At 45.3% G+C, this 22,603-nt stretch overlaps 1 protein-coding gene across 4 annotated transcripts in view; it reads left to right on the forward strand.

Moving 5' to 3' along the window:
- Positions 1 to 1,950: 1,950 nt before the first annotated feature.
- The window catches only part of MKNK1 (MAPK interacting serine/threonine kinase 1), a 42,962-nt gene continuing 22,309 nt past the window's right edge, over positions 1,951 to 22,603 (forward strand). For 2 of the 4 annotated variants that reach the window (XM_030870041.2, XM_070045290.1), the window contains exons 1-4: positions 1,952 to 2,088; positions 11,421 to 11,602; positions 19,200 to 19,306; positions 21,488 to 21,589. In XM_030870041.2, the coding sequence (XP_030725901.1) occupies positions 19,291 to 19,306; positions 21,488 to 21,589 (118 nt within the window). In that variant the 5' untranslated portion in view covers positions 1,952 to 2,088; positions 11,421 to 11,602; positions 19,200 to 19,290. Of the gene's footprint in view, positions 2,089 to 6,930; positions 7,065 to 11,420; positions 11,603 to 19,199; positions 19,307 to 21,487; positions 21,590 to 22,603 lie in introns of all 4 variants that reach the window. The other 2 variants (XM_030870040.2, XM_070045288.1) reach the window with 2 other exon arrangements.

A 22,603-nucleotide genomic window follows, 5' to 3' on the forward strand; every position in this document is an offset into this window, starting at 1 on the left:
GATCGTTCACAATAATAATACTGTGTGTTAGGTACAGCTCTAGATGCTTGACGTATAATAGCTTGTTGAATCGTTTGTCTTTGGCTAGTTGCCTAGCTCCCTTCCTGGTGCCCGGTATCCCTCCTTTCATTGCTGTAGGAACTGTAAGGCCCTGCACTCTGCAGCCCCTTCTTCTGGCTTACCAGAGGAGGCCCCAGTCCAGCATTCTAAAAGGTGGCTCTGCTTGCATACCTCCTATGGCAGGTCACACACTACTTCCTCAATTACTGGACAGCTTAGACTCTTAGAAACTTCAGGCTCTGGGATCATAGTTGTTCTGGAATACACCATATGAGCGTAGACTTATCTCAGAACTGTGTGGCCAAGGCCTGCACCTTACATGAGAATGTCTGAATACATCAGGAAGCCCTCACAAAACTACTTTAAGAAATTCAGAGAGGGATGCTTGCAGAAGACTAGACAGAGAAAGGAGAAGATAAAAGAGAGAGCTGAGGCCTCGCTACACAGAGAAAAGAGCCCCCCATAGGGCAAAACTTGGCAGGAGAGGATCCTTGGAGAGGCAATGTATTGAAGGTAGAGGGATAGTTTGGCTTGCTTCCTCATTCCCTGCTCCAAATATTTTTATGACTCTTGAGCCAACAGGAAAACAAAGCCGTCTGCAGCCTAGCTGCCCAGCCATTCTCCCCACCTTGGAGCAGAGCATTCACCTGCTGAGTAAAAGATAGCCCACCACCCTTGGCCCCCAGGAACACTGCAGCCTCTTGGAAGTTTCCTGCTGCCACTCCCACTGCCCCACCATCAGGAGCTGTGTGGAGTGTGTGGTGAAGGGAGCCACAGGCATGGCTGGAGCTCAACTGATTTGGGAAGCCCTTCTTTAAGCCATTCCTCCTCTGAGCCCCCCAGAGCCCTCATCTCTGCTGTTAACTGAAGTTGGTTGCCATGCAGGGAACACAGCAATTTTGGGAACCTGAGCTGGAACACAGACCTGAGTGACTGAGGATCATCTAGCTCTTGAGACATTCAGGGAACAGAGATGGGAACAGGCTAGCACAGCCTCTGAGTATTTGAGGCTTGGATGGGCCTGGAAGGCAATGGTGGGAGAGGTCAACTTACACAGGGGCTTTCAGGTTGAACTGAGAGATTCTGGAAGTGACTTTCTTAATACAGAAGCTTGGGAGAACCCGCCCTGCCTCCAGCTGTCACCCAGACTGGGAAATCTAGCAAAGCCCTGAATGTTCCCTATTGTTCCAGACCTCCTTCCATCATACAGATGAGAAGACTGAGCCCAGAAGGGGAAAGGGGAACGAACATTTGTCGGGTGGATGATGGGAAGGAAGTCCAAGAGGCTCTTTCACGAGCATTGCTCACCAGACCCTCACAGCAATCCTGACACAGGCAGGGAGGGATGTTTACTTCCATTTCACAACGGAGGAAACACACTCAGTTAGGGCCTGCCTTAACCTCAAGTCAGCACTCTCACTCCCTCATCACACTTGCAGCCTGGGGGAGGGTCGGGGGTTGGTTGAAATATTAATTTATTTGCAGGTAGTTTTCTGCAAGAAATGAACTTCTTACGTTTTTTATTTTAAACCACCATTACCTACTGGGGGTAATACTTTACTCAAGGAGAAACTCTCATGGTGAAATTACAGGCACGCAAACCTTTTAAGAAATTTTACAGAATTCGTTCTCGTCTTTAAAAAGATTGGCAGCATTTCCCCATATGTAAAAGGGATTTTAAAAATTCCTTCCCGGCATGCAGAAGTGCTCGGTAAATATAATTATACCTGCTGCTGCCGTGCCTCCTCCCTCCTTGCGCTTCCCGGGTTTCCCGACCTCCACTCAGGAAAGGGACGGCCAGAAGGAGCTAAGCCTTGCCCCCTATCCCAGCAACCTCCCCGCCCTTCACCCGTCACGCCTGCGCAGTTTGCTTAGCCCCCACTCGCTGGGCGTGGCCATCAGGGCGCAGGCGCAGCTCCTACACGCCGTCGGGCCCACCTCTCGGGGCTAGTATATCTTCTTCCGTGTTCTTGGCTGAGCGAGCAGGTGGTTGGTGTGCGCGACAGGCCTTGCCGGGAGTCAGCTGAGGTAAAGCCCAGACAGCGAGGTTTCCCTGCCAGTGAAATGGTGCGGGGAGCGGGGTGGGTTTGTGAATGAGTCGTGTGCCTGGGACGGAGCAGTCGGGGCTTTCAGAACGGCCCGAGGTCACGACCAGAGTCTGCTGCGGGGGGCGGGGACAGCCGAAGGGGACGCTTCTTTAGGGCTCTCCTTTGGCAGGGCTCCGTCTGGGACGAGCTCTGGGTGCAGCGTGTGTTTCCGGTCCGGGCTCAGCCTGTGCCTAGGGTCGGGGCTTGGGTTGTGACAGGTGTCTGAGATCGGAGCTCATCCTGGGGCCAGCTTGAGACTCAGTCCCTATCAGGCTATATGGCTGGGCTCAGGGCTCAGACAGTCCAACGTCATGAATAGTTTTTCATGTGAGGAATTTATCATATCTGTGTACTCCATTATTTTAAAGTTAGATGTTTTCATTTAAAAGCCCCTGACATAGGTGGGTCGCTGTACAGTGAGGAGAGAGAATAGTGTCAGGTACCGTCTCTCTCCATAGGGAGTTTCCAGGCTACCTGTCACATGGTCAGTAGCAGATAAGAGGCCATCGCTGGTGACAGGATTGAAGTGTTGGAAGTGCTTGAGTTTGGGTCAGGCAGTCGTGGGTTCAGATCTCACCTCTGCCACTTCCTAGCTGTGTGTTCTCAAGAAAGTCATTTCCCCTCTCAGAGCTTTAGTTTCTCCTGTATTAAAAGAGCTTAGGAGGGTCATTGTGAAGGTTGAATGGGGTTACATGAGTCACCTTGTATGGCACCTGTCATGAATTGGGTGCTGAATATTTGGCACATGAAATGGGTGTGATATCTAGGAATTAGGTCATTTTGGACTGGGGTACTTTAGAGAGGCCTTTGAGGGAAGAGTTAAGGTGACTTAGGTCTTGAAGCCTCAGTGGGATTTATCGGTGGAACTGACCTTGCAGGTTGGGTCAGTGCTTACTGACCAGTGCCCATGTGCCCAGCACTGTGCTGGGCATTTCATATATATTGTTTCACTAGATCTGCAGCCTCTGACCAAGTGCTTTCGGCCCCACTGTACTTAGCTTCAGCCCCTGTAAAGAAGGCTTGGCTGGAAGTGATATAAAGAGGAGATCCAGGGTTGGTTTTTTATGCGGAGCTGGGCCAGGTGGAGACTTTGGTGCTCCCTCCCCAACTTCTCCCGCATCAGCTCTTCCTGTTCTGTGATCCATAGGGTTAATTGGGTTTTTTACTTTGTCTGGAAGTCCTGTTATGCTAGCAGATTTTGACGGTTAACGGGCCTGGCAAGGGAACACCTCTTAAACTCAGATTACATGAAGCTGAACCTGGGCAGTGAGAAGCTCTGTGAACAGGAGCTGTTGGATTCCAACACATACTTATGAAGCTTCCCATAGTAATCTAGTAATTTGGTTCCTTTTGCATCCTTTTCATGGGTGCCCATGTGATCTTCCTGAGACAGTGTTCTCATCATGTTATATCTCTGCTCAGAAACCTTGGTGGGCCTCATTGCCTGCCATATAGACTTTGGACTCTTCAGCCTCGTGGATGAGTCCCTCCATAATCTGTTCCCAAATCTCTCTCCTGCCCTGTTTCCCTTTGTTCTCCCAAACCTGCACCCTGTGGCCCAGGCAAAATAAACTAGTTTGTTTTTTTTTTTTCTCTAGTACTCCCTGCATGTTCCTTTGCCTATATTCCATCTTCCTGAGGTTCCCACCTCCCCATCTTTCAAGGCCTGTGTCTCATGTAGCTTGTCATTGAAGCTTCTCTGGTCCCCCCTACTGGATTTGTTGCCCCCTTCCCGTCTTCCGTAGCAGAGGCTACACCTCAAATATAGCTCTTATTACAGTCTGCTTTGGGATGTGTCACCCCATATGTACTCTGACTACATTGGTGGAAAGGGATCATGTCTGTTTCATACCTCCTCTGCCTAGCACATAGTAGGCCTCTGCAGTGTGTTCAGTCGAATGATTCAGTGACATTTTTTATTTACTCGCTTTGGTCTTTGCTTTATGAGCTTTCATGCTCAGAGTGGGCCTTTGTGTTCTTCCTTCTCTTTGTGCCTAAGGAGGGCCCTAGTTTAGATTGATGGTGCCCTAATTACAGGCATCAAAGGTAAGAAAGTGCAGGAATTTTGCACAAGGCAGGATTCTTCATTGATGCTATTGTTTTCAGGCTCTTGTCTTGCCTTTGCTGTGAGTTTTCTTGGCAGAGAGGTGGTGCTCTGTTCAGGAACCTGCACTGAATGTGTTATAGTTCACACAGGGGAAGGTGCACAGGTGGTTTACTAATCAGTTGTCCTGGCCTTGCCTTGGTCTTGGCCCCTCTCCTCTGGGAACCAGCAGCTACAATTTTTCCTTGCCAGCAGCTTCAGCATCTGGAACAGAAGGCTCTTTGTTGATCATAGAAAAATATACCTCGTTGAAGATAGAAGGAGCTTGGAAACCGTCTGGTTCTACTTCAGTTTTACAGATGGGGAGAGGCCCAGAGAGGGGAAAGGACTTGATCAAGATTGGACAAGACATCAGTCAGTGGTGGAGATAGTACTAGAAGTGAAAAGTCCTGACTCTGTTTTTTCCAGTCTACTACATTATAATAAAATTGTAACATTTATTGAGTACTTACTATGTGGCAGATCCTGTTTTAAGCGCTTTTTATGTAACATCTCAAAACTCTATATTTTACAGACTTAGAAACTGAGACAGAAATCATTCAGATCTATTTTCGGGTTCCCCGACTCTGCTTTTTAATATGGTTTTAATGACTGTCGTCTCCTAACCAGTGGGGTGGAACAGTTTAGGAATATTAGTACACTTTAAAAATTGCATGTTGATCAAGTCAGGCAGTGAGAGCAGAATTTTAGAGTAAACTCAGTCCAGGATCTTTCTGTAAAGATGCCCAGTCAGTGGTGGCAAGATTCAGTTTAATAAACGCATATTGAGCTCTTGCTATGTACAAGACCCAGGTATTGAGAAATATACACAGAGGAGAACAACGCATTTCCCGCCCTCCTATAAGTAGTTCTCTTTTTTTTCCAGTGCATGTTCATTTTTTTTATTGGTTATCTGTTTTATACTTATTAGTGTATATATGTCAATCCCAACCTCCCAATTCATCCCACCACCACCACCCCCAGTAATTCTCTTCTTAGAGCCTTCTCCCTCCAGTGTTGTTGGCAAGATAGGTAAGTACATAAATAACTGAAATCAGACTGACTATAGTAAATGTAGTAAAGAATGTAAACAAAGTGGGAGTTTGGGAAAAGGAGAAATCAATCCCAGCACGACCGAAGAGGGTCTAGAAAGGATTCCTGAAGGTGGAAAATTCATGTTGGGCCTTAGAGGAGGTTCATTCCTGTGAGAAAGAACAGCTTGAGCAGGGGTCTAGAGGTGGCGTGTGTGTGTGTGTGTGTGTGTGTGTGTGTGTGTGTGTGCGCGCGCGCGCGTGCGTGTGTGTGTTGGGGAAGAGGAATGGAGTTGGTGAGGAAGGGAAATAGCTGAAATGATTGATTGTGGCCAAAATGTAGAAAGGGGTGTGGGAAGAAGAACGCTAACATTTATCCAGTCTCTACTCTGCTTTGTGGCCAAGAGTATATTAGATGCACTATAATTTATTTAATCCTCAGAATCCTGTAACAAGGAGATATTTAGCCCCAATTTAAAGATGAACAAACCGGACCTCAGAAAGATTAAAGTGATTTGCCCAAGGTCATGTAGCTAGTAAGTGACAGAGTTTGGTCCAAACCTATGAGTGTTGGGTTCAAAGATCCATGTTCTTTTCATTATGCTGCAAGGCTTAAATGCCATGACTGGGGCTCTGTTTATTCTGGCTGCAGAATGGAGGCTAGTCTGGGGCAAAGGAAGTCTGAGAATGGGGACATCAACAAGGAAGCTGTTGAAATAGTTCAGTCCAGGCTTAAACTGTGAGCCACTGACTTAGTATGGTAGCTGCCTGGTCTAGGTCTGCTTGATTGGTTTACTATGTGAGCATTTTGGCAGCTCCTGTAGTACCATTAATCAGTTCATTGCCATCTCTACTACTAGAATCTTAGACTCAGTCTACAGAGGCTGCTGGCGCCTTGGTATTTCAGGCACAGGTTCTAATGTGAGTTTAACAGTTCATTACAACAGTGCCTGGGGAGGGAGCCCATTTGGCACATACTGTTCCTTCATTTTCTCACCCTCAAATTCAACAAGAATCTATAATGGAGGAAAGAGGACTCCACTTGCAGTCAAGAGGCTGGCATTCAAGTCCTGGTTGTGCTCATTAGAATCTGTGAATCCTTACATCTTAGCTTCTTTCTCTGGAATATGGCGGGTATTTTTGGTTTACATCTGAGATCTCTTCTCTTGCTGATGTCATATGTTGCTCTGTTCTTCCTGGCTTGGGGCAGTATAAGGAAGTAGCTGAGAATATGAACTTGGATTCAGAGGGGCTAAGGTTTAAATTCCAGCCTGTCACCCTTCTTATACAGGGAGACAGTAGTTAGTAGACTCTACGTTGAACTGCCTGGGTTTGAGTCCTGGCTCTGACACTTGCTAGCTGTGTGTCTTGGGCAAGTTATATAACCTTCCTGGGTCTCAGTTTCTTCACCTGTAAAATGGGGCTACATATATAACCTACCTTATGGGGTTGTTATGAGGATTGAGATAGCTTATGTTAAACACTTAGCACAGTGCCTGGCACATAGTAGGTGCTCAGTGGATGTTAGCTTTAATAGTAATACTATTAAAAATTATTATTAATATCCAGTTAGGTATTGTTTTTATAGAAAATATATTTTTTAGGGCCATCTTCCCTACTATCTTACTCTGACATTGTTGCCTTCTCCTTCTTTCCATTGTCTCTTCAGGAAAATTTGAAATACAGCCATACCCCATTTTATTGCACTTCGCAATTATCGCGTCTTTTACAAATTGAAGGTTTGTGGCAACCCTGCATTGTCAGATGATGGTTAACATTTTTTAGCAATATTTTTAAATTAAGGTATGTACATTGTTTTTTTAGACATAATGCTATTGCGTACTTAATCGACTACTGTATAGGGTAGATATAACTCTTATATGTACCAAGAAACCGAAAAATTTGTGTGACTTTCTTTTTTGCTATAATTGTTTTATTACGGTGGTCTGGAACTGAACCTGCAGTATCTCTGAGGTATGCCTATACTAGGTTGTTCCATCACAGGACTGCAAAACATGACATGACAGAAAGTGCCTATAGGAAAAAGGGTCAATTAAAAGTCAGTGGCGGGGCTTCCCTGGTGGCGCAGTGGTCGAGAGTCCGCCTGCCGATGCAGGGGACGTGGGTTCGTGCCCCGGTCTGGGAGGATCCCGCATACCGCGGAGCGGCTGGGCCCGTGAGCCATGGCCGCTGAGCCTGCGCGTCCGGAGCCTGTGCTCCGCAATGGGAGAGGCCACAGCAGTGAGAGGCCCACATACCGCAAAAAAAAAATAATAATAATAAATAAATAAAAAGGGAAGAAGTCAGTGGCTTATTAGAAAATCTTACCCAACTTGTGTTTTCACCCACCTGGTCTCCACAGCAAACAGGAACAGAGCAGCATATTCATTTCCTTTTGCACAGCCTTCAACAAAAGTGCTCAGCGGGAATTCCCTGGCGGTCCAGTGGTTAGGACTCTGTGTTCTCACTGCCGAGAGCCCAGGTTCAATCCCTGGTCCGGGAACTAAGATCCCACAAGCCACACAGTGTGGCCAAAAAAAAAAAGTTTTCAGCAAAACCCCTCCAATTCACTCGTCAAAAAGTACAAAAGTATCTTTGGAAAAGTGGTGCCTAATTTGGTTCTTTCTCTTTAGCTTCAGCCCCTCTGGCCTTAACTTAAGCTATTTCTTCTTGTTCCATTTTCCATGAATATGGAAAAGTTCCCTCTGATTATAAAGGGAGGATGAAATCAAGATTTTCTTATGAGGACCTTTTGTAGACTTAAAGCCAGAATCGAGTTGGGCCTCATCTTCTCTTCGGCAGGCTAAACAGCCTTGCTTTCTTTTACTTCACTCTTAAAACCTATTTTCCGTTGCTTGGATCACATTGGTCATGCTTCTTTTCTTTTTCTTAGATCTTTCTACTTCTTGGCAGTGACCCAGACTGTGCTTAGCTGCTAATAAGAGTCCAACTAAAACAGTTTAAGGGAGGAATAATTTCAGGTGTTTTCATTCATTCATTAACATTTATTGGATGTTTTCCCCATGTCAGGCACTGTGCTAGGTGTAGGGGACCCAGAGATGAATCAGACACAGTCTCTGCCCTGTTGCTAGCTCACAGTCTAGGGGGAGATGTGCAGTAAAATGTTACAGGTGCTATGATTGAGTTATGCACAAGTGTGGGAAGCTGGAAATTGTTTAGGGTAGTTAGGTAGATACTGTCTGTTTTGCCTGGCCTATAGGTGAGGACTTCTACAGAGGAGTAGTAAGATACAATGCAGGAGGGGTGGCTTAGGGCAAGACTGTGGAGGCCCTGAGTGACAGCACAGGAGCTTGGTGATTCCAGAGGCAGTAGACCCCCATTAGACGTGTTGGAGCAAGGAAGTACCAGGCTCAAATCTGGCTTTTTGTACCGAGGGCAGATACCACAAGCTTATCTGTCCTATCTGCCCACCGCTGATGGTTTATGGGGGAACCCTTGTTTGTATACTTGGTGGGTTTTTTTGCTCTAAAACTTCTATAGAGAGACTAGTTCTTGACCTCTGAAAAAAGTTCATTCTCTGTACAGCAGGAAATTCATGAATAATTGAGAGAGAGTTGGGTGCCTGGTCTACTTAAGACCCAGTGGCAGACCAGTCTGTGAGGTTTGGTCTGGCCGCATTCACCCTTTCCCAGCCCTATACGAGAAAGAGGTGCAGGAATGAGGAGAGGGTTCCAGGGCTCATATGGGTATTTGGTAAGGAATGCTAAGGAGATTCAGGTAGTGTGAGAGTCAGAAGTTCTTTCTGAGGAGGAAAGGAGGCCCAGTGGAATTTGGAATGGTGTCAGAAGGAATCGGGGCAAACCAGGCACTTAGAATCCTGGGTCATGTGTCTGAAAACCTCCAAATTCTATCCCTGCCTTTGTACTTTGCTCTCAGTTCATTCTCTCCTGCTGCCCAGTTGTGGTTTACAGAGTGTCTGGATTGCTTTCCAGGGTCACAGCTGATCTGGGGAAGCCATATCCCAAGCTAGAGTAATAATTACTATTTATCGAGTGCCTATTATAAACCAGGCACTATGCCACGAACTTGATACACATTAGCTCGTTTAATTCTCACAAAATCCCTGTCATGTAGGTTTTACTGCCCCCATTTTATAGATGATGACAGTGAAGTACGGAGAGGTTAAATATTATGTCCAAGGCTACCACATTAGTATATGGTAAGGCCAGACTCTGAATCTAGGCCTCAAAAGCCCATGCATTTTCTACCTCCCCTGCCCTAGAGTGGCTCCAAACAGCAAAATAACAAAGTCCACAGAGGAATTGTGCAGGTTGTTTTTACTGTAGGCCTACTAGAGGTGTGTGTGTGTGTGGTGGAGTGGAGTTGGTGAGGAAAGGAGATAAGCTGGGTTGGCGCACTATGGCCTACAGGCCAGATCTGGCTCACCACCTGTTTTTGTCTGGACTGCAAGCCATTTGCATTTTTAAATGGCTGGGAAAAATTCAAGAGAAATTAATATTTTGTGACACAAAAATCATATGAAATTAAAATTTCAGCATCCATAAATAAAGTTTTATTGAAATATAGCCACAATCACTCATTTTCGTATCATCTCTGGCTGCTTTCGCTCTGCAAAGGCAAAATTGAGTAATTGTGACAGAGACCATATGACACACAAAGTATAAGATACTGACCGTCTGGCCCTTAACAGAAAACAAATTGCCGACCTTTACTATAGGCAACAAGAAGGGACCAAGGGGTTTAAACCTGTGGCAAAACTGAAGGCAAAGGGTTAAAGTCAAGGTGTTCAAGTTTGCCCCTGGAAGCATTGTGGCCATAGGGAGATGGAACGTAACCTGAGCTTCTTTGGGCCCTGGAAGTAGTTTCGTTGGGCCACAGAGATTTGTTTGGGAATAAAAGGCACAATATGAAGGATAATTCTACGTGCTGACATTCTCTTTTGAACAATAAAGAAATATTTTGTGGATGAAGTAATTCATTCAGATATTTACTGGAGCCCTTTTTTGTGCCAGATACTACATTAGATGCTGGAAATACAAAGATGAAAAAGACATGTCCTTGCCTTTGAGGAGGTTATGGCCTCATGGGAGAGCCACATGTGCATGAGTATAGCCTACTCTAAGCATTACAATAGTATTTAGATGTGGTTTCAATTAAATGCAGAATGAAGTAGAAAAAAGAGGGACTATTCCTGTAATTTGTGGGACTACTTTCAGTAATTTATGTTAGGCCTGGAAGGATGAATAGGTGTTGTTTGCAAGGAACTATATACCAGGCTGAGGGAGAGCCTGCCAATGGGAATATATAGAGTTTATGAGGTTGGAGGAGAAGGCAACATTAGAAATGATTTAAAGGTTCTGTGGCTGGGTGACTGGCAGAATGATATAATCTGATAGAGAAGAAGAAGAAGGAGGAAGGAGGTGGTAGATGGGGGTTGGGGATAAGTACAGTTTGGGACATGTGATTTGAGGTAATGGTGAAACACATCTGGCTTCCAGGGCCTAGAATTCGGATTTAAACTACATTTTTAGAGCTTTTCCACTGGGAAAAGGGGAAGTACATATTCATTGAGTAGAGAAATTGACAAATCAACTTTGACACATGGTAACTAGAGCCATGAGATTAAAAATAGCAGTGGACATACAGAAAATGAAGTCATCAGATGGAAAACTAGCAATAGTTATGCATTTGGCATAAAACCTTATTCTTGTTCATGCCACCTGCTGCTCTCAGCATCTACTTTACCTTTCTGACCCTGGTGCCGCCTGCCTGTGAGTCTTGGACCTAACCACTAGGAGGTGAAACCAGAGCTCATTCATCTCTAAAAAAGTGGACAACAGAAAAGTGGCAGCTTTTACCTTCCATGTGAGTCTCCTCAGCGCACAGAGGTGCCCATATCTGTCATTCAGGTCCAGTTACATCTTTTTGGTTCTGGAATCTCACAATGGAAGCATAATCCGAAAACTTTTACCCAGACCCTTGTTAAATCTTCACATGCTTTGTGTCAGCATTTTACATGCTCCAATTTTAAAGACTGGGGAAATCTGTGATTGCCTTGTGATTACTTCCTTACTGGTGTAACACATAGCTTTGGGGAACACAAGTTGATCTTTATCTTCTCTGTTCATTTTTTTTAAGTCAGCATTTTTACATCCTTTCTGTTTCTGCTTTCTGAAGATTTTCATGCCAGGTATAATGAAGCAGAGGCCAATGGAAAACTGAAGAATGTCTGCTATGTACAGAGGCCATTGAAACACTTCCTGCAGCTGGAAGACAGCAGCCCCCTGACAGGAGCATTATTGCATTTGGAATTTCAAGTTTACAGAGGGTCTGCTTCGCAAAGTTGGGCAGACCTATAGGTAAGATTGGATGCACATTTTATTTAACCTTTTAGATTGCATCAGGTTGAAATTGCAGATTCCCCCAATATCTGAAAGTAGAGTGTTCCCATGAAACCTTTCTTAAGCAGAAATGGTGTAAAGCAATTATCTTAGGACACATCTTGCTAACGGATGCACAAAATAAACGGAGGTCAAGCATAGATGCTCACAGACACAGTTCCAAGCTCTGTCAGTTTGATGCTGAGTGTAGTTCCTGGGGAGGGAGCTTGGCAGTGCCACTCTCACTGCTCGTGGTGCGTGGTTCCTCTATAATGTTCACTGGAAGACAAATGCTGAACCCCATTTTCACTTTTCACCCTTTCTCGTAAATATGAAAATCCTCTTAGTATGTCTTGAAAACAGGTACATACTAATGTAGGTCTTTCATAAAAGCAAAGTGGTGTGAAGCGAACTTTCTAAAAGTTGGGAGACCTATATCTGATATTTCCAGAGGAAGGGGTGAGTCAGAGACTCCAGTGTTCAGTTGGGCAGCTAGGATTAGCTGGGCTTTCTGGCATGCCTAAGACAGTTACTCAGTAGGGTGGAGCACATTTCTACCAGAATAAACTGGCAGAGAGGGTCATAAGGAAAACTATGCAGTAAGGAAAACATATTTATTCCCTTTTAATTATAAAGGTAAAATGACTGTATCATAACAAAACAAAATCAAATACAACAGAAGTATCAGAAGTAAAATTCTGTACCCACTCAATTTCATTCTTCCAAAGTTAACTATTGTTAATAATGGCTTGAGATGTATCTTTCCAGGTTTTAAAAATTTGTGACATATCTGAGGACATTTTGAAGTGTTCTGTATGACACAGTATCCTGAGGTCTCATCATGCCTGGTGGTTTATAAACAATGCCTCATTTGTAGATTGTTTCAGATGAGGGCTAGGTGAGAATGGCTTTAGCCTGTTCTGAGAGTTTTCAGACTTTGCTGCTATGTCACCCTCCTTCAACTGAAGCTTTCCCGGGGCACAGTCTTCCCCTGCTCCCCATCCCCAGCCAGCTTCCCTTCCTGAATTCTCCCCTTCTTTGATGGTACTACTGCTCTTACAGTTACCTGATTTTGGTTAATAAGCATATATCGAGGTCCCCCTGTGTGCCTGGTTCCATACAGGGCAGTGGGGATAGAGAGAAATTAGACTCCGTGCCTTCCCTTCAAGGAGGATAGTGGTCTTGGACTCCTCCACCATCTCCAGTCATTGGGCAGGACCAGGACCAGCTTTGCCTCTCTGGCTTCATTACCACTCCCCATCACACCCCTCACCTCTTCCTCTTCCTTTCTATCCCCACCTCAGCCACACACCTTCCCTGCCTTCCTCCGGGTTGTTGCCACAGCCTCGCTCTGCCCTCTCATCCCCCTCCAGCCTCCAGTTTATTCTGCCATCACAGCTGGTTTGATGGCCCTAAAGCATAGCTCCAGTGGGGCCCAGTCCCTCCCCATTGCCTAGAATAGTGGTTCACAAGTGTGCTCTACAGACCCTGGGGATCCTTGAAAACCTTTCAGATATCTGCAAGGTCAAGACTACTTTCATAATAGTGCCAAGATGCTATTTGTTGTTGCAAAGCAACAGTGGGCAAAACTGCTGATGCCTTAGCGCGAATCAAGGCAGTGGCACTGAACTGCACTAGCAGTCATTGTATTCTTATTGCTATGCACTCACAGTTTTAAAAAAATGCCGTTTTCACTTAAGTATGTCCTTGATGAAGCAGTAAAAGTTATTAATTTTATTGAATCTCAGCCCTTGAGTACACATCTTTTTAATGTTCTGCATGACACAGTGGAAATGCTCGAAAGCACTCCTGCTGCATACCAAAGCACAGCGCTTGTCTCAAGGAAGCACTTGTGAGGTTGTGAACTGCAAGCTGAACTACCTATTTTCATTTTTCCTTGAAAGAATGACTGACTGATGGTTAGTGAGGCTAGAAAGTAGACAGGCACTGGATGTTGGAGGGCCTTGTAGGCCATATTAATAAGCTTGGATGAGCTGACTTCAGCCTTTTTCAGCTTTTTATACAGTCCTGCTTACACAAATCCAGTCCTTTACTCCTACTTGCTATTTCTTTCTTTCTTTTTTAAAAAAATTAAGGTATAATTGACATAACAACATTATATTATTTTCAAGTGTACAACATAATGATTTGATGTTTGTGAAATAATCACCACAATGTCTCATTAGCATCTATCACCATACATAGTTACAGAATTTTTGTGTGTGATGAGAACTTTTAAGATCTACTCTCCTAGCAACTTTCAAATATGCAGTACAGTATTATTAACTGTAGTTGCCATGCTGTACATTCATCCCATGACTTATTTATTTTATGACTGGAATTTTGTACCTTTTGACCCTTTTTACCCCCAATCTCACGTACCCTCCACCTGCCACCTCCAGGAATCACCAATCTGTTCTCTGTGTCTATAAGCTTGTTTTTTGGTTTTGTTTTTAAGATTTCACATATAAGTGAAGTCCTGCAGATCATATAGTATTTGTCTTTCTCTGTCTGACTTATTTCACTTAGCCTGATACCCTCAAGGACCATCCATATTGTTGCAGACTGCAAGATGTCATTCTTTTTTATGGCTGAATACTATTCCATTGTATGTATATGTGTATGTGTGTGTGTATCTCCCACTCTTTATCTGCTCGTTCATCAGTGGACACTTAGGTTGTTTACTTATGGGGAGCAGATACCTTTTCAGGTTAGTGCTTTCATTTTCTTCAGAAAAATACCCGGACGTGGAATTGCTACGTCATATGGTAGTTCTGTTTTCCTCTTTGCTATTTCTTAAGTACACACTCCCTTTACCCCCTGCACCATTCCTGTTCTCATTCCTTCCACCAGGTGATGCAGTGAGAGCTCTGAAGGCTGCATATGATCCCAGAATCAGAACCGAGGAAGAAGGTGGGCCTGAAGCTAGACCTTTTGCCCCTGGGAATCTTACCATCCCAGCCTGTTTGAGGCCTGTTGTGAATCACCACCCCTCTGGCACCTTAGTGGGCCTCAAGCTGCTTTCACTGTAGTTGAGTGAGAGACTGCAATCTGCGTAATGCTGCCCAGCCCCACTACACACTGGACTCTGCAGCAAACCTGTGAAATACCTTAGCCCCTTGGAATCACATTAACAGACCGTCCTTTGATCAGGACAAGCTGATTTCACAGGGGGACTCCTTTCATCCACCGTGTGTTAAATTTGACTAGCTTCCATTTGAGTGTACCCTTGACCTTGTCCCCTACGTGGTAGTGATACCATCAGAAACCAAATCAACCAACTAATAGGTCAGACAAAAGAAGAATACAGTAGCCTTGTCCTGATACCAGAACTGCCATGGAATAATGTGGTTGGACTGGCTTGTAGCTCATCCTACAAAACAGGCCAAAACACAAAGCTATCTCAGAGCAAGGAGAGGAAACTTCTGATAAATTAGATTTTAGATTAATATAATCGTGATAATATGGTCGTAATGCCCTTGTGTTTAAGCTGGAGCAGTGCCACCCAACCTTTTGGACATCGTAGCACACAGAAAATGATGTTGTTCAGCCTGGTGAGAGGATCAGTATCTCACTCACAGCACATCAGTGGGGAGGCTCTGTGCTAAGGTTTCTAAATAAAAGCATTCTTGTTGGTGCCCAGCTGACTCTGACTGGCTGTCCCCTTCTGCCTTTCAGCATTAATGTTTAAGTATGCTGTAATAGTTAAAAGCTTGAATTCTGAGCCAGACTGTTTAGATTTAAATCTGAGCTCTGCCACTTACTAGCGATGTGATCGTGGCAACTTACTTAATCTTTTTGCACCCAGTTTCTTCATCTGTAAAATGTGGATAATAATTGTACTTACCTCATAGAGTTGTGAAGGTTAAGTAAGTCAGTATATGTAAACTGTGGTATTTGTAAAATGCCTAGAACATTGCCTGGCATGGAGTAAGCACCATGTAAGTGTGTGTACTACCACTACTATTACTACTGCTTCAGAGAAGTAAGTGTCCCGGGCTAGTCTCCCCATTCCTCCTCACTGCCTCCTCCTCTGCTCAGATTTCTTAATCTTGGCCTCTTCCTTAGGAGTGTCCATCCCCCTTCCTTTCATTTCCTCAGTTCCCTTTCGTTTTCTCAGTTCTCCATTTGTTTGGGGGCCCTCAGCCAGCTGATGACTGAGAAGGCAGATGAATTGATAATTACCCTCATCAGCTTACTGTCACCACTATTCCTTCTCTAGAAAGCTCTAGCGACTGAGGGAACTAGCTGTCACATGTTGGGAAGTGAATCATAGATCTTGAAAAGAACTCTAGGTGGTTGGGAGAGGAGCATGAGCTAAGTTTGTCAAGCTGAGTTAGCCAGAAGAGTCATGTTCTTGGGGAAGAATGATCGTCTTTGGTGTGACATACCAGATGTTAGAGCTGGTTAATTCTCTCTAAGCTCTACCAAAAGGTGGAGAACAGATCTGGTGCCTTTTGGGGGCCATGTGGCTCATAAGACCTCATGGAGAAATGACACAGTTCTTTCAGAAGGGGGGCCTTGAGGTCGACTTGTGGGCTGTACAGTGGCTCGGTACTGGCATGTTAGGAATATCTGTGGCTCTGGTAGTCCCCCCAGGTGAGACCCCTCAGCCGCTCCTCATCTGCTCTGTGGGTCCTCTGGGCCCTCTCCCCGTGAAGGAGCCAGGTTGGTGGTTGGATCTGTATCTTTAGCACCTACTACGCCTCCAATGAATACCTGTTTTACAAAGAAAGGAGAATATGCATCCCTACACTTACTTTAATGGAGAAAACAAGATAAACTTATGCCTAGGAATAGAAACACATAATAGTGATGATGGTGATGATACTATGGTGGTGAAGCTGCAAATGATCTGTCCCTGCTCACCCCTTCAGCTGACTTGTCATCACTCCCCACATACTCTGTGCTCCAGCCAGCCTGAACAATTTGCAGTGGCACTAGCTGGCCATACTGCCTCTCCTTCAGGCCTTAGCTCATGCACCTCCTCTGTCTCTCTTCCCAGCCCCCACCCTGGCTGGTTCCTGGCTGGCTCCAGCTTAGCTGTCCCTTCTTCTAGTGATCAAACTGGTCACTAGTGACCTATAGTGAGTTAGCCGCCTGTCTTTTGCTCCACAGCACCTGGTACCCCTGTCATAGCACTTGTCCCACTGAATTGAAATCGTTTTACATGTCAGTGGATTTAAATTCGATAAGGGCAGAGACTGTGTCTTCTCTTATATTCTCACTGTCTAGCACTGGACAATCAGTAGGTGCCAAATAAAAAACAGTATTTGTTGAATGAGTAAGTCAGCAGTGCTTTCACTTCTCCTTTCTTATTTGATCCTCACAAAAGCCTTGTGATCCAGGGAGGCCAGGCCTTACTCTGACCTTATTTTGTATATGAAGAAACTGATACTCAGAGAAACTAAGCAACTTGCCAAAGCTCACACAGTGTGAAGACCAGGATTTGAAAGGGTGTATCTCAGGTGCAGATGTTCCGTGCATTATTTGGGGGTTTTTTCACAGAGTTTTTCCTTTTAAAACATAGCATTTATAAAGATAAAAGTTAAAATGCCATTTGTTGTTTTCCCAAGATTATAAAAATTCAGGGCCCCAATATTCCTGAAATGTTTTTTCTTTGCCTGCTGTTGAATTTCAATATAAAGAAATCTAGGTATAATTTGTAAAACTGTACAATCGGACTCTAAATTCCAGTGTGCATTGGAGAAATGTTACTGTGTATTTTGTTAAAGATGAAACTTGACTGAAACAATAGCACTTAAAAAAAGTAATAAACATCATTGTATACAATTTGGAGAATACTGAAGAATATAAAGAAGAAAATAAAAATCACCCTATCACACAGAGAAAACTACTATAGATAAGATGTGACCTGGACTTGAAAGGGCAGCATTGTGTTTGAATCCAAGTTAAACCACTAACTAGATGTTTGGTGTTTGGTAGATAATTTAACCTCTGAGCCTCAGTTTCCTCACTTGAAATATGGTGAAATATTTACTTTGGAGATTAGTGTAAGAATTAGAGATAATGTATGTAAAATACCTGTGCTTGGCACATAATAGGCACTCTTTCAGATTGTAGTATTTAACAATTTTGTGTATTTCTGTCTAATCTTTCTACTCTGTTGTATGTGCATACAGACTTATGCATACATATATGTGTTTTTTGGGGTTTTTTTTGCGGTACGCGGGCCTCTCACTGTTGTGGCCTCTCCCGTTGCGGAGCACAGGCTCCAGACGCGCAGGCTCAGCGGCCATGGCTCACGGGCCCAGCCGCTCTGCGGCATGTGGGATCTTCCCAGACCGGGGCACGAACCCGTGTCCCCTGCATCGGCAGGCGGACTCTCAACCACTGTGCCACCAGGGAAGCCCCATATATGTTTTTCTGAAGTGCATTTATATTAAGTAGCTCACTGGGTCCTCACAGCATTGCTGGAAAGGGCAGGTATTATTTTTAAACCTAACCTGTAGATGAGGAAACGGAGACGCTAAGAGGCGAAGTAACTTGGTCTTGGTGCTACGTCTAGTAATATCTGAACCAGACTTTCACTTAGGTCTCCCGATGCCAAGCCCACGAGCCTTCCCTGTCAGCAGTGTGCTTCCTCTCTAGCTCTACCTCCGCGGATACACAAGTAGTGGACCGACCGCCAAGCCTGGCCCAAGAGGAAAGCAAGGGCTGGAGGCAGTGAAGTGCTGGGAGCCTCCATGCCAGCTGAGGTCTGTCTACAGACATGAAGGAAGTGCTCACTCCCTCCTCTGAAATAGCAGACACATCGCCCAATCCTATAGCAAAGACCAGGCTTCTTGCTAGAAAGTTAAGGACATTTTGAGTCATAGGGCTTTGTTGAGAGGGAGTTTATCAGGGAATTCATAGACTGAGTAAAGCCTTACTCTGTGCTGCCTGCAGGGCAAAGGTGTACCTACGTTTCTTTCAGTGTGTGCACTCGTTACCTAGAGGGCCTGGGTGACAGGCCTGCACCTAACCCCGAGGATGTGCGTCCTCTCATATCATTCTCATTTCAGTACACGTTTTCTGATGCCTGATACATGTCTGACACCACACCACAACTCATAGGAGACGCAGAGATGAACAGGCAAGGATAGCCCTGGCCTTTAGGAACAGTAGAGAGAGCTCAAGGCCAAATAAAACCAGTGCTCTAGTATAGCTGCTAGCAGGGTGTTTGGGAACAGAGGATGGAGCACCGGATTCGTGCTCTGTGCAGTAACACCATCTATTTGCATAGATTTCAAAAGTGTTTGTGCAAACCTTAACTTACTCTAAGGTGGGGAGACTTTTGAGCTGGGTTTTGATGGCTGAGAGGAGTTCTTAGGCCAAAGGAAGGAGGTAAGCCAGCTTGATTGTGGAGCCTCACACCCTGAGGAAGCCTCTCTCAAATGATTGCATGCATAATAAACTAAGGTCCCAATAGAGTGTATGGACAGGCTCCAGGTGAAGAGCTTTCAGCCCTTTGGTAAGGTTATGACACATCTCCATCCCACTCCCCCCGCTGTAAACAGGGAAGTTAAGCATGTTTTTTTCACTTCACTGTCTTCCTACATTTTTTTCTTCCTAGTTTCAAAAACAACTCTCCTTCAACAAGTTCTGTTTCCAAGGAAAGTCTTAACCATTTGTCCCTTCTGGCGCACCCTCTTCCATTGAAATCCATGCAGAATAGACCAGGTACTCGATCTTTTTGTGTGTGAAGCCATAAAATCTAATACCATGTATGCGGCAGTGCTCAGAGGTATGCTTCTTCCACGAGAGGCTCCCTCAGCCCTGCTGTGGTGAAAACCAAGTATAAATTGCAGCTAACGGGGTTTTCTAGCTAGAGTCATAAGTATGTCTGCGCGTCCCCCATGAACTATAACACCGCCAGCTGTCTTGCTGCTCCTCTCCATTGCTGCCTGTGGGCTGTTTTGCTTGTACTTTGGCCCTCCTTCAGAGTGTGGGCAGGGGAAGGAGGAAGAGAAGTGAATCCCAAATCTGTCCCGTCTGCACTCAGCTCGCAGTGCTGGTGAGAAAATAGATGGGGTGGGGAGGGGTGCCACTGGACTGCACTCAAGGGCAGGGCAAGAGGGGCAGTGGTCCCTCCTTCTCAGCCTGCTGTCCCAATGGCCAGCACCCCTCTCCTGGGGTCCTGGAGACGAGTGAGCCTTGTTTCATTTCTGTAGAATTTCTCACTGTGTTGGGCAGCTCTTTTCCTTTTGATTTCCCTTGGTGAGGGTGGATCTTTGGCTGCTGCCGTTTGAGTTCGGTTCTTTGAATTCATAGCATGTCGCAGTCCCCAGGTATATCTTGTGCTTGAAGCTGTTGGCTAGAGTAATACTTGGGGATCCTCTGTGGATTCCTTTCCTCCACATGTTTATCTTCTCTAAAGTGTAAATGAAAGTCTACTGTCATCAGATCCTAGAAATGGGAGGAAGAATGCAGCTCAATTGAGCTGTCAGACACTTGGCTGCTTAACCAGGTTCTGGATTGTGGTATTGAAATGCGCCATTGTTCTGTGTGCTTTCTCCTAATGGTTGTGTGTACTTGCTTCTGAGAACAGTGTGCAGTAGATGTGCGTAGGCTCTAATCAATCTTCCTGAGCAGACTTGCCATTTTTCTGATCATGTTCAGCTGGGGTCCTCTGAGAAGAGAGTGGGCCTTTCCCCTCAATGGGCAAAGAGCCAGCTTCCATTTCAAAATCTCAGAAAAAAACATCCAGCAACCCAGAGCCTGTGTTTATTGAAGGTTGGTCTAAAAGTCACTCACATTGTATGCCCCATCAGTGCTCGACCGCCTCTATTTTAGAAGGATGTAAAGGTTTAATCACGCTGGTGGGGATTTAGACCCAGAGACTTCAGAGAAATCTTATTATTTCTAACTGCAGGCGAAGAGTATTAAGGCTCCACTCTGGATCAAGGGCATGGCATGTTCTATAAGTAATTTATCTTTAACATGGGAAGGCCTTTACTCCAGTGTCTTAGAAACAGGACTATGATTGGCTGCTGGTTCATTATTCCTCCTTTTCTCTTTCCCCCTCTCAGTCTTCATGCTTATTCTTTCTGTCCCCACCCTTTCCTGCCCAATCTGTCCAATGTCTGAATGTCTGCCTCACAAATCCTCCCTTTAAGGTGGGGAGCCAGGTGCTTGCCAGAGAGATAATAATGTTTTTGCAATAAATGACTGCATCCAGCAACCCGGTGTAGACCCGTCAATTGCAGGCTTCTGAATGGACCCTACCTGCCTCCTCTCAAATAAGGAGCTGAGGAGGGAGGGTATGCGCTGGCCTCCCAAGCACTCAAGTCTGTGCTCTTGGACATGAAGGAATTTAGGGCCATCCTCAAACCCACCCCTGCCCTGTTGTACCGTCACAGAGGCAGCCTCCACTGAGGGCCTTTTGAGTCCCTATGCACATCCACAGGGATGTTACTGAGCAGCATGCGATTTCATTTGCATGGACCACCCCACCCCCCCCCACCGCAAACCCGCCTCCCTTCCTGCTTAAGCTCCCTGGGTCCTGCCTTTCTGGTGCTGAGGCTGAAGGAGGATGTCACATGTGGGATTCTGCTTAAGGATTCGTTGTTCTGTTTGGGGGCAGATCTAAATCCATGTGCTAATGAGCTTGGTTACAGCAGGCTTCTGCTATCCTCTTTTAATCTAGCGTATCTGTCTGAGTTCCTTTCCACAGTTAATGATCTATAATCGTTTTGCTTTTAGTTTTGCCTCTTGGGTCAAAACAGATAAATAGCCCTCATAGATATTTTTAAAATGTGAGTGGAAAGCTCCTGGGTCCCCCCCTCCTTTTTTTCCTTTTGGGTGAACTTATAGCCTGATCAGTCCAGTGATATTTCCCTTCTATCTCCTCTTTTCTCCCAGAGATGGGCAGCAGTGAACCTGTTCCCATTGCAGAAAGTGACAAGAGGAAGAAGAAGAAGCGGAAGGCCCGGGCCACTGACTCCTTGCCAGGAAAGTTTGAAGGTTGGTCACTCTCTTTGATCTCTTAGAGCTGGGTTGGTGGCTTCCCAGGCATGGGAGGAGTGTCCTGGTAGCCCAGGGGTAAAGGTCATAGGCTGCATCATCTTAGAGCCAGCTTCATGGTTCTCCGTGTGATAGGCATGAAAGATAGGGGTGAGAGAGTTTACAGAAAGGGGTGATAGAGAGTGCAGGGATGGGAGAAGCTCTTGGATGGTGCACAAGCCTCCTCTGAATGGTCTGAGCATTTCATCAGGGAGCAGAAAGGCCAATGTGTCACGGTTGCACGTGGAGTGAGATCGCCTGGTATGCTTCAGCTGCTTTTCAGATATGATCTTTCCCTCAGCTGGTCCTGGAGGAGCTGCCAAGAGGTAGAACAGCCATGTCAGAGGAAGAGGGAACGTCAAGGGCCATGGCTGCAAATGAAACTGAAATCTTCTAGGGAATTCCCTTACGGTCCAGTGGTTAGGACTCTGTGCTTTCACTGCCATCGCCAGGGTTCAGTCCCTAGTTGGGGAACTAAGATCCCGCAAACCACGTGGCGCGGCAGAAAGAAAGAAAGAGGGAGGGAGGGAGGCAGGGAGGGAAGAAGGAAGGAGGAAAGAAAGAAAGAAGGAAAGAAACTTCAGTATTCTATAAGCAGAGAATTCAGCTTATAGAGATTGCAACTACTTGTGCTGGATGAGTTTGACTCTGTTTAATAGTGCATGTTGTGTTCAGGGGACACGATGTTGAGTTGTCAAACATTTTGAACAGTGTGTGTGAGGCACCAGGCTCAGTGCTGGTCCTGTTATCACTGGGCACCAGATGGGATGAAGTGACTCATTGGACACTCCTGCGAAGGACTGAAAGGATAAGTAGCTCCTCCTAGGAGTGACCGAGCCCCCATCATCTATTTTGTTTCTTTCATTGTGAAACTTGAAATAGCTTCTCTTTACGGTCCCTCTTACCAACACTACAGACATACTAGTGAACTGACTGTTTTGTAGAGTGGTCCTAAAAACAAGCCCTTTATGAGTC

Source organism: Globicephala melas, chromosome 1, assembly GCF_963455315.2.
Source record: "Globicephala melas chromosome 1, mGloMel1.2, whole genome shotgun sequence".
NCBI classification, from domain to species: Eukaryota; Metazoa; Chordata; class Mammalia; order Artiodactyla; family Delphinidae; genus Globicephala; species Globicephala melas.